The sequence below is a fragment of the Haematobia irritans genome, chromosome 4 (assembly GCF_050003625.1).
Source record: "Haematobia irritans isolate KBUSLIRL chromosome 4, ASM5000362v1, whole genome shotgun sequence".
Taxonomy (NCBI): Eukaryota; Metazoa; Arthropoda; class Insecta; order Diptera; family Muscidae; genus Haematobia; species Haematobia irritans.
The window spans coordinates 225,270,190-225,282,965 of record NC_134400.1 but is presented as its reverse complement, the minus strand read 5'-3'; the positions used below and the strand labels follow the sequence as shown (position 1 = coordinate 225,282,965).

At 36.8% G+C, this 12,776-nt stretch overlaps 1 protein-coding gene across 1 annotated transcript; it reads left to right on the top strand.

The window, feature by feature from the left end:
* The first annotated feature begins 2,036 nt into the window (after window positions 1–2,036).
* On the top strand, window positions 2,037–12,018 carry LOC142236013 (uncharacterized). The gene is made up of 3 exons (XM_075307264.1): window positions 2,037–3,182; window positions 8,140–8,415; window positions 11,215–12,018. The coding sequence occupies exons 1-3, from the start codon at window positions 2,120–2,122 to the stop codon at window positions 11,934–11,936; spliced, it is 2,061 nt and encodes a 686-aa protein (XP_075163379.1). The 5' UTR covers window positions 2,037–2,119; the 3' UTR covers window positions 11,937–12,018.
* Window positions 12,019–12,776: the final 758 nt, after the last annotated feature.

Here is a 12,776-nt window from a genome sequence, read left to right as displayed (position 1 = left end):
TTATGACCATCTACAGTGGCGTGTAGAAATGAGTATATAATTAATTTTTTTTTCAATTCTAAACGAATAATAAAACGCAGCAATAAAGAAACTCAAAATAATTTTATTTTTTCCTATATCCCTCCTTCAATTCTAAAAAACTCAAAACAAAAAGTAAAGAATTCAGAGAGATAAATAAAGATAACAAAAAAAACTCGCATGTACTCAATTTTGCACTTTTTGATGTACTCAGCATAAAAACAAAATATACCGTTAGTTTTGTATTTTTTGTCTTTCTTTATGATCAGTAATATAACTTTGTGTTTAGAAACGTGTTTGCTAGTAAGAGTTAAAGCTTTATTCGAAGTGTACTGCAATAATTTCAAATAAAATTTAAAATGAAAAAGTTATCGCACGATGTGGAGGACAATATAGTTTCCTTAACTAATAATGGAGACCCGCGGAAAATAGCCAAGATACTAAATATAAGAGCAAACCAGAGGCCACCGAATACTGTTGACCGAACGAACGGACGATTGCCTTATAATGGCAGAAATGAGGCAGAACAAGTCCGTAACGCCGAAAACTACAACTATTGCCAAAAATAAGCAAGTTAGTGAATGGACAGCAAGACGAGCACTGTACAACATTGGTTATGTTTCAGCTGTAAAAAAATAAACCTGCATTGTCCGAAAAGAACAAAAAGAGCGAATGAAGTTTGCAAGAGAGCATAAAAATTGGACGACAGATGACTGGAAACGTGTTATCTGGTTATATGAATCAAAAATTTAACCGTTTCCAATCGGACGGTAAACAATATTGCTGGCGTCGTCCTGGTGATACCATTCAACGCCACCATGTTAAACAAACTGTGAAGCATGGTGGTGGAAGCATCATGGTTTGGGGCTGCTTCTCTTGGTGGCACATTGGGCCATTGCAGAAAATTGATGGTATAATGAAGAAGGAAGACTACCTCGCCATTTAGCAGACTCATCTCCCCGATTTTATTGACAAGAGTGCATATGGTGATCCGAAGCGTAGTGCAAAAATAGCGAAAAAATGACTTAGTGAGCAAACATTTCAAGTGATGAATTGGCCAGTGCAAAGCCCCGACCTCAGCCCGATTGAAAATGTATGGTCAATCGTGGGAAGACGGCTGGACGACCTGTGGGAACGAGTTGGTTGGTTGGTTGAAAGTATGCCAAAACGTATAAATATGGTATTAAAAAATAAAGGGTTATGGACCAAGTACTAGAAAATGTTCCAACTGACACCGGTATAGAAAAGTGCAAAATTGAGTGCATGCGAGTATTTTTTGTTATGTTTATTTATCTCTCTGAATTCTTTACTTTTTGTTTTGAGTTTTTGTTGTATTATTTAGAATTGAAGAAGGAATAAAGAAAAATATAAATTAATTGGAGTTTCTTTATTGCTGCTTTTTTATTCGTTTAGAATTGAAAAAAAAAATAATTATGTACTCATTTCTGCACACCACTGTAGTCAATTCAGTCTGTTAACTTAACATTTTGCAATTCAAAATTTAGGTTGTCATTTCGCGAGTAGACTACATTCCAAATTATATAGAAATCTGATACAGTTTGTGATGAAACATTTGCTTAAAGGCAAAGAAGACAGAGAACTTGCAAAATTATTCACCAAGTCATCGATGCTGTAGTACATTGATATGTACCACCTTCCACTATCTCTGGTGATTGCAGCTGGATGATGCTTGAATAGGTGGCTTACCACACTAGAGGCGGTGGCTCCACGCATCAACCACTTCCACCGCCATGCAGTCAGCCAGCACGAACCACATGGTATATGTTACCATCAAACGGCATTTCATCCGTTTGGGCGCTTAATTCGAGGTCAAAAAAGAAGACTTTTAAATCAGAGCGAAACAAAAATGAGACGTCGCGATGATAGAGTGACATGGATGCAACCAAACAAGAAAAAAAATCTGGTCAATGGCTACAATTATATTTGGAGACATAGTGACTGTAAGGGCGCAATTCAAACCAAAGCCCTACAATCGCTATAAATTGTAACCAAAAAGATCATTCGGTATTAGAAACAGTCTAAAGCTTCACACAATCGGATATAAGAGGAGCTTGCACAGAGGAAACGATTCTATTTGAAAATGAAATTTATCATCATTTGTGCCCTATTTGCGGTGGTAACTGCATCCCGCAATCATCACTTGGTCCTGGTCAAGACTGAAATTCCTACAACTGAATACAGAGAACAGGACTCTAAAGGATTTTACTCATTCGGCTATAGTGGAGAAGAATCTGCTAAGGCTGAGTACACGACGCTCGATGGTTCTTCTAAGGGATTCTATTCGTACATCGATTCAGATGGCAAATTGCAAACTGTGAAATATGAGGCTGGTCGAAACCAAGGATTTACTGCATCAGCTACTAATCTTCCCGTTCAGCCTGTGGATAATAGTCAACCACCAGAACAAGTAACGGATACGCCAGAAGTTGAAATAGCCAAGCATGCCCATTTTGAGGCATATCGCGAAGCAGCCCTTCAGGCTGCCATGCAACCCGATACCGAAGAATTGGAAAATGCTGCAATACAACAGGCATCCGCTGAAGCTATCCACAATGCTGAGTTTCAACAGAATGCGCGGGAGCAGCTATTGGTTCACCAGACATCCAGGGATCAATTGCTCTCGTTGCTACGAGAACATGAAGAAGAAAGAGCTCGGGAGGAGCAACAGTCACAGCTTATGACAACGTACATAATAAGTGCCCAAGCCGAAGCACGTAGTCATGGTGGGCAAGCTCATGCCCATGCCCAGGCACGTATAGAACCCAATGGTGGCACATCAGATTTAAGGACACTCTACAGCACGGAAAACGCCGAATCAAATGTTATACTTAAGGTGGGAAATGACAATGGGCATCCCTCCTCCAATGAAAATGATCAAAATAATAACGGTAATCGGAACGAGGAAAACTCCAATGGCAATCGCATTGATATATCCAATCTACGATCCATCAATTTATGGCAAGACGAGCCAAATGTGCGAAATTCACAAGATACCTATTTCACCGTGGACAATCCCAATACCCATTATACTGTCGAGATCCCTACGGTATTAACAACTTTGCCTCGAATTGAATCCATTCGTGTGGGAGGAAATGGTCATGGGCATTTACCATTGGCTAAAAGTACCACATATATTAACCAACGTTTACATTAATCAATTATTTGAAAGACCACACACACGTAAGAAACTAAAATACGGCTAATATCTCATACGAAATGTAATAGGCTCTCACACGTTTTTTTTCATTCAAAATAAAGAAAAGAGAAACGCAATGAAAATAAATATTTTCCAATAGAATACTATTGTGATTTATTTTTGTTTTAGAAAAATCTAAAATACAAGAAATGTTTTTAGGAAATAAAAACTTTTTCTGGGTGGTGAAAGTAAATTTAGGGTACATTTACTATCTCTATTTCCGATGGCTGATTATGATGATGAAATGTTCATTACAAATAAGATTATATTGGTAATGCCTTTAAATTCGTTGTCATAACGTTAGATAACAACATAAAAGTGCAAAAACATGTATATGATGACGATTATATTTTTATCAAATCTCGTTAAACAGTTTAAAGTTTGTGTACAAATTCATCTTTTAAACAAATAAAATAATCAAAAAAAGTACGGTTCGAAACCTAACATAGTACCCACAGAATTGCAAAACTGTTGTTCTTCTCATGTCCAATATTAATTAATGTATTGAAATAGTATCGGCAATATGTGCAGAAAAAATTCTTGAATTGATTGAATCACGAAATTTATTGATCGAATAAATGTTTTCAATCACGAAAATTAAAGCATCAATCACATAAGTACTCAAACATAAAAAATACACTGGATTAAAAAAGTAATTCATTTCTTCGGCACCTTCATTTTTTTATTCAATGTAACCTATAATTTATTTTGATCGCTAATTTTTTAAATGAGACAATTAATAATTTAGTTGAACTTCATCATATTTTTTCAATTAATTTTTTGATTGAGTCTTCTAAGAAATTAATTATTTCACATTTTGCGTAATAATTTTCTTATGATTAGTATGTTTGTGTATATATATATAAAAATTATTTCCGAACAAAATTAATTACATTCAAATGAAAACCTAAACATTTTCAATCATTTTCTTACCTGACTATATTTTTTAATTTGATTAAAAAGTGATTAAATAGTGTCAGTGTAAATAAAAAAATTATTAATTAGATATAAGTTTCAATCAATTGACCAAATAAATTTTAATTGGCAATATTTAGTGTGGCTTCAAATGTTCTACAATTGAAAATTCAGACCCTGGACAAAAGCATATTTAAGTAGGTATTCAAGTTTGTTATAATTTGTTTACGGCTGGCGGAATTTTGATAGTCAGTATTTGTTTATATTTAAATATAATTTATTAATGATATTGGCGTTGGTAGGGGGGTTTTGGCATATCCCTCTACAAAATAACAAGCAGCGTTTCTTCCAACTATGATTATATACCGCCCTCGTTGCAGTCGGGTCTACCGCCCGGGGCGGACACAGGGTTTTCAACCCTGTCCAAGGACTGCAAACCCCCATTTGGAGTATGCTTATTTCCCGAAAAACTCGAAAATACCAACTCCAAAGGGCTACAACAACAACAACTATGATTATATATCCTCTAAATTATTACAGATCTTTTGTGTTCTTCTCATTTACTCGAATTTACACAGAGAATACAGATTGGTTGTGATAACCGAATTTATTGCCAACCTCCTTTTGGCAGTTGCACCAACTATCAGTTGGCAGTTGTGTCACCCGACAAATTCGGTCGACTCAATCGAATTATGGGAACTCCAACTAATACTATATATGGAGTTGGTTGTATCAGACGATGGAATTTTTCGTTGTTCCCTTCATTTGGTTGTGTCACCCATCCCAAATTACAAATTAATTTCATTTAAATTTTATTTTTTTTATTTGGTTTAAATACGTTTAGATATTTGTATTAAAGATGTATAGCTAAATACAATGTATGATAACAATTAATGTCCTTAAAATGTTTTGGCGGTTGGGCAAACAAAATTTAATACACATCCCATTATGACCTTCAGTTGAAAGTCGACTTTTTATACCCACCACCATAGGATGGGGGGTATATTAACTTTGTCATTCCGTTTGTAACACATCGAAATATTGCTCTAAGACCCCATAAAGTATATATATTCTGGGTCGTGGTGAAATTCTGAGTCGATCTGAGCATGTCCGTCCGTCCGTCCGTCTGTTGAAATCACGCTAACTTCCGAACGAAACAAGCTATCGACTTGAAACTTGGCACAAGTAGTTGTTATTGATGTAGGTCGGATGGTATTGCAAATGGGCCATATCGGTCCACTTTTACGTATAGCCCCCATATAAACGGACCCCAAAATTTGGCTTGCGAGGCCTCTAAGAGAAGCAAATTTCATCCGATCCGGCTGAAATTTGGTACATGGTGTTAGTATATGGTCTCTAACAACCATGCAAAAATTGGTCCACATCGGTCCATAATTATATATAGCCCCCATATAAACCGATCCCCCGATTTGGCTTGCGAGGCCCCTAAGAGAAGCAAATTTCATCCGATCCGGCTGAAATTTGGTACATGGTGTCGGTATATGGTCTCTAACAACCATGCAAAAATTGGTCCACATCGGTCCATAATTATATATAGCCCCCATATAAACCGATCCCCCGATTTGGCTTGCGAGGCCTCTAAGAGAAGCAAATTTCATCCGATATGGCTGAAATTTGGTACGTGATGTTCTCTAACAACCATGCAAAAATTGGTCCACATCGGCTCATAATTATATATAGCCCCCATATAAACCGATCACCAGATTTGACCTCCGGAACCTCTTGGAAGACCAAAATTCATCTGATTCAGTTGAAATTTGGTACGTGGTGTTAATATATGGCCTCAAACTCCCATGCAAAAATTGGTCGATATCGGTCCATAATTATATATAGGCCCCATATAAACCGATCCCCAGAAGTAGAAGAAGTAGAAGTTTCTACGCAATCCATGGTGGTGGGTACATAAGATTCGGCCTGGCCGAACTTGCGGCCGTATATACTTGTTTAAATATTAAAATGCATAAAAATGGACCCGTATTACTAGTTTTTGCATATAAGTTATTTTTGGTCGCTATAAGTTATTTTGGTCTGTGCCTACAGACACGTTTGGACAAGCAAGCCAATTTTGAAACCACAAGTGATGAACTTCTTCTTATTGCTGAGTGCGTCCCGATAGTGTGTTAGGCATTATGAAAAATAATCTGGCCCATGGCCCTTTGTATCCACTTGGGTCTATTGTACAACGTTGACATATTGGATTATTGTTTAAAAATAAATCAAATAAGATTAGTTAGATTTTGGTGCAAAAATTGAAGTGACGTTTTACATTACGTTTTACAGTTGGTAACTTTACATGGAAATTGGAAATAGTGGAATAATAAACTAATATTTCAAGGCCAGTCGATGCTGTTAATTCTTAATAAATATATTTAATATATTAACAAAACATGTATTTTATTGAAGAAAAAGATAAGGTAAGCAGTTCTAATTTTGAAGTAAAAGGTTTACCACAAATATGTAAGATTTGTCCAAATGAATGAAAAACGTTCAATAAAATCATTCCATATATGAATTCAATTCAGTTAAATTTTTTCATTCTGTAGTATAGTGGTACATAAATATAGGAAAATGTCAACTAATATATGGAATGCGTTCTACCTAATTTCTACGAAAATCACATCGTTCAAGCAAATAAAAATGTCTTTGGCGCTATACGAATTTCAACTTTCTTCACAATGAGTTCATTTTAACTTAACGAAGTGGTCACTTTTTTCTGGGTGTAGAAGAACTTCTAAATGTTTGCTGTTAAGGGTGGTATTAAGTTCGAGTTTAACCGCTACAATCGAAAATAAATCTGTTAAAGCAGAATAAAACTTGTTTGGTAAATTATATTATAACTTGATGAGGAATGATCCAAACCAACAATTGAAAATGTTTATTTTCTTTAAAATTAATTATTAAAGAATATTAATTGTACAAAATTGATATTTTAGCGGGACAGTGCGAACCTAATTCCGGCCTTTAGGTCGCACCATAGATCAAAAAGAAAGACTCAACTCCTTATGCCTTGTATTTAATTTTTGCCTTGTGAATGTTTCTTTTAAGGCTTTCTAGACTTTGGAACCATCTTTCAGGACACCTCACATATTTTCACTACCAACCGCATCGACATTTTATTGTTGTACACCGAAAAAAAGTGAACTGTTTTATAGGAAGAATGAACTACCTCGCGCGAAAATTGGACTAAATTTTACTCCACATTTTGAGATTTCCCCAAAGGTTTGTTAAAACCAGGAAATTTTAATTCCCTGTTGTACTTTTTAACTGTAGTTCACGAAATTACATCTCTCATAGAAGAAAAAATTAACTAAAAGTAAAGAAGAAAATCATTGGCGCCAAATCATCACCATTGGCGCCAAATCATCACCATTCTTACTATTTTTGGGAATCGTACAAATATCTTCGTTTGCTTTAGTTCATATTGAACTTCATACCCACGTTTAGTTCATTGAACTTTATACCCCCTTACGGGGAGCCTGTAACCCCAATAGGGCGCGTCCCCAGGTGGCGGATAGGGGAACGCCTCCCAGATATGGGTGGTAAGAGGGAAATCAAATACCTCTCAAGCGAGGTAGCAGTGTCTGTTCCCACATTGGGCGACTGCAAACAGCGTCTGTTCTCCACTGGGGCGGCTGAAATATAGAAGGAAATCTATAAACCCTCCAGAAGGCAACGGGAAACCACTGAAGTATACTTCCTTTGAAAATCATACAATATGAACAACATAAATCTAAACACACGGCCCTCAGTCACCGGCCAAACGAGGGTGCTAAGAATCCCCGGAGGTAAAAGTAACCAACAAATAAACATTGGAACCTGGAATGTTAGAAGTTTATACGAAATCGGAAAACTAAACAACACAATTAGCGAAATGAATCGACTCAAAATTGATATACTTGGCGTCAGTGAAACCAGGTGGACAGAGTGTGGCGTTTTTAAATCCCAAAATGTATCTGTATATCACTCAGGAAATATGGAGGGAATACACAGAAGATGTGTAGGAATTATTGTTCAAAATCACATAGCAGCATGTGTGATTGGATCTTATCCAATGTCAGAAAGGTCTATGATGATAAAAATTTCAGCAAAGCCCCTGAATATAAACATCATACAAACATATGCTCCTTCATGTGATCGAGACAGCGACGAGGTTGTACATTTCTACGAAGAAATATCCCAATTACTAAAAATGACGAAATCACATGAAATAACAATAATTCAAGGCGACTTCAATGCCAAAGTGGGTAATGACAAAGTAGATGGTGTAACAAGAAGACATGGACTCGGCGAAAGAAATGAAAGAGAGATCCCAGACGACTCTACACATGGAGATTACCTCTAGACAACGGAAGGAATATTGTTCGTAATCAAATTGACTATATACTCATCAACAATAGATTTAAAAACTGTGTAACGAAATGCTCTACATACCCGGGAGCTGATGTACCATCTGACCACAATTTATTGATGCTCAATATGCGAATCAAAATAGCACAAATTCAGAAAGGAAATAAGAAATCTCTTTTTTAAAGAATCACTTGTAGTTAATTTCTGTTTTCTGGATTTGTTAAGATGAAGAAATTTTATTGCATTGAAAAGAAAATGCTAGACTCAAATCTATAGACGCCTACAGGGTACAAAACTTTGAAAGGTGCACTTTCATAACCTCTAGTATAGATCTGATGTGGTGGAGATGCTGTCAAGCCCACATGAGAATCGACAAAACCATATCGTGCTATGCTTTATTTGTTGAAAATTCTTTCACTCCCAAAAGATCTGTTTGTGTACCATATTTTAGTTGAAACACAGTACGCTCAGAAAGTAAACATATGGCTGTGTCTCAATTAACTTTTAACCGTGGCTCACTACACGCAAAGAAAAAAACGTTTGGAAAACGTGTACCGAAAACGTTTTTCTTTTGTTAGAGTTTTTTGAATTGCTTCGAAAAGTATACACTTTTATCACCAAAAAAATTCGTTTGTTACACAATTTTTATTTTTTCAATAAAAAAAACTTATTTTTGAACCAACAACACAGTCCATTTCGTTTATATCAAACACTGTTCTTTTCTGACTTTAGGTCTTTAATAAGACAGATTTTACAGTTCATAGTAAAAATTTAATATAGTAGAATGTAATGTTGAAAAATTTTTCGGAATCTTCCGACCATATCTGGAATATATGTAAAAAAAAAAACTTTGGTCGAAGCAGGGATCGAACTCACGACACTTGGCATGCAAGTCCGACGTAGCAACCACTGCTCCACGGTCCCAAACTAAATGTATTTTTCTGTTAAATAAACTTTGTTTAATCGGCTCGTGGGCGCCGCAAGCTATGCTATATTAATATAACTTATATGGATAATTAGCTATTGATGACAATAACAGCTACGTAGCTCAGTGGATAGTGTGCTGCCTTACAAATTGCATGGTACGCGGTTCGATTCTCAGTCCAGGCGAAAGGTAAAAAAAATTTATAAAATCGTATAATTTCTTCTACATTGTTTGTATTACAGAAAAAGGTGCTAAGGACTAAAAAACTTCGTGGAAGTGAGAAAGATGTGAGGGAAAATGCAATTAGCCAGAAAAAAAATTTTTGAGTTAGTCTTTATGAAATTGCTTTTACATCCTGGAAAAGAATAAACGTTTATCACAAAAAGTATATACTTTTCTTCCAAATACACTTCCTTTCAATGAAAAGCAAATGAGAAACGAACTTTGTTTGTCTAAAATTTCGTTTGGGAGGAAAGAATTAATTTTTTGCGTGTATTTAGTGATAATATCTCACGCGGTCCACTGTTCGACTGGCAGGATAACCTAAAACTAGATTTTAAAGAAATAGGTTGTAATGCAGCATTGTGTCATCATTCATGAGTGAACTCCATTTAATGTCTTTTGCCACAAATCTTCATCAGATATACCAATGACAAAGTGACAATGTAATTCATATATCAATCACATGCATGACTACCAGGCAATCACACAATCGGCAGTACCATTTCTGATTATTCTGTCCAATACCACCAATGTATGTATAATGAACAATATCGACAGACAATTCATATTCATGGCAAATATTGGGACACAATAATGAAAATATGCGAACAACGCTTCTTAATGCGTTGTTTAATTCAATGAAACTAAGATTTATTCAAAAGGGGCTGTCCGCTACCTTTTGTCGACATCTCAACATAAATGTACAAGAATATTGGAACAGTCAACATACTCGGCCTCCTACCAGACAAACAGACGGACGGGCAATGCGACACAGTAACAAATTACCTAGGGATGTGATAGGGGCTTCCTCATCGTACCTTTACATCCACGAAGGGAAGAGCAAAACAGGCTGCAGCACCAATGACAGCTTAACGATACATGAACAAAACGTGTGGATGGATATCGGATCAATAAACAAAACTACTCACGTGCTGCACCACATGACGTCTCTGGACCACTGAAGATGCAGTTATGAGGAAGCAATTGCTGCTATCTAACCCGCCAGTCAGTCAGCGAGCACTGGGAACAAGTTGCGGTACTTCAATTCTAAACGATCGGCAGACACGTTAAATAACATTAAACACGAATAACATTGGCAGCAACAGCGGCGGCAAGAAGCCAGAAAGGCATTCACATTTATTTTCTGTGGGGGAGCAAGCCAAGCTTTGGATATTTGGAGTAAAAGTAAACTGGATGACCTTCTTCGACATATGTTTTGAACTACACATGCACACAGGAACATGCTCTACAAGCGGCGCATAGAGTTCTGGCAAGGTTCTTGTTGTGGCATCCCACAAAATACTTCTTGGAGCAGCCTGGCGCATGAATTTGCCTGATGAGAATACTCATGGGGTTTTGTTTCAAGGGTCAGCAAATTGGGGAGATTGTCATCCACTAGCATTCTTCTTTTCAACTATAAAAGGAGGAACCAAAGTGTGATCATAACGCAAATCCCATCGAGAACTCTTTAAAGCGAGTACTAGTCCAGAAACCCCATCGACAAAACACTAGCAGCGCTTTTTCCACAGAAAAAAAAAATAAAATAAAAATTACCAACGAAAATCCTTGGCAGACATCATGAATCAATTGGCAACATTCGTATCCTTATTTGCTGTTGTGTGGGCAGACAGTTATGTCTACCCTGTGCCATCTCAGCAATTACAATCACCCATACTGATAGCAAAATCCTCTTTGAAGCAAGCACAACCCCAGTTGCAACAGTACTTTACACAGGATTCTCTAGGTCAATACTCCTACGGATATTCGGAACCATTGTCTAGCAAGCAAGAAATTCGGACATTCGATGGTGTAACACTTGGATCCTATTCATATATTGATGCCCATGGGACATTACAAACAGTGGATTACACTGCTGATTCCGATGGCTTCCATGTGAGTGCAACCAATTTACCCAGAGACATTTATCAGAAGCCAGTAACAGAAACGCCTGAAGTTGCTTTGGCTCGTCAAAAACATTTGGCAGCCCACGAGGCCATTCTACGAGGAGATATCTCATCATCGTCCATATTGCCCCAACCAGTGGAGGACACACCTGAAGTGGCAGCTGCTAAAAAGGAATTCCTTGCCCGTTTCGCCCTAGAAGAGGAAAAACATCGAATGTTACGAAAATCCACAAACCTTAAGAGCCACAATTCAGCCGTATTTAACCAGGCGATCCCAGCCATTAGATCTCCCTCTTCACTCCTCAAAGACCAATACAAAAATGGATTTCCTATCTTACCCCAACGATTCTATTTGCCAACCGTTTAAATTTGAAACAGAAAAATATTGTTTGTATTTTGTTTATTATTTGTTTCAAAGTTCCAATAAAATAAAATAATTGAAAATTGCATATCTTTGGTGTTGTACTGTTTATTATCTATGTTTGCGATGAACATCCCAGCAAAAAATACTTCAGCAGTAAGAGTTTAGTTGTGCTGTTTGGTATACAATAAAGTAGGCAGTGCATCCATACTGCATGAATTGGTGGCAATAACGTAAACGAGTAATCAAACTAGTTTATGATCATTCGTTTACGTTATTGCAACCAATTCACGCAGTATAGATGCGTGAAAGGTAGTGCTGTTTTCCTTCACGCCAACAATGCTATACTCAAGAGCAATATTTCTATTAAAATGAGCAATTATATCAGCGCTATGTAGAAGCTGCTCTAAATCGGGACATAGCCCACAAAAATCAGCGCTGATTCGGTTGTTTTGTAAGCAGTTGGTGTTGCCTCTCTCCCTTACAATCCTGCTGAAATAGTGCTCCATTTTTTGCTGGGATGTGTCAAAGTGTTGTTACTGGAAAAATGTAATATGCACACACAAGGAGAAACATGATTGTCTTGACCGTATTCGAAAAGCAAAATCGATAATCGACTTTTCCGGAAAATTCGTTAAGTTGACATTGGATTAAAAGGGAATTATGGTGCAAATATTTCTGTGAGTATTTATGGACGATATCATGTATATGTGCTAGTCTATGTATATGAGCTAGTCTATCAGTGTGAATTCAAGACCCGATATAGCGGCGAGAGTTTCAATTCTAGCACAAAAGGTTAGTTGCCCAACTCAAGAAGATTGGAATGAGTTGAAGCGAGTTTTGAAA

What these genes read in the sequence shown, in the direction of transcription:
- LOC142236013 (XM_075307264.1), top strand. Translation starts at nt 2,120, where the DNA reads ATGAAATTTATCATCATTTGTGCCCTATTTGCGGTGGTAACTGCATCC. An exon ending in TACCACATATATTAACCAAC is followed by an intron (nt 3,183 to 8,139) that starts GTTTACATTAAT and finishes TATATCACTCAG; the next exon opens with GAAATATGGAGGGAATACAC. An exon ending in CGACTTCAATGCCAAAGTGG is followed by an intron (nt 8,416 to 11,214) that starts GTAATGACAAAG and finishes AATAAAATAAAA; the next exon opens with ATTACCAACGAAAATCCTTG.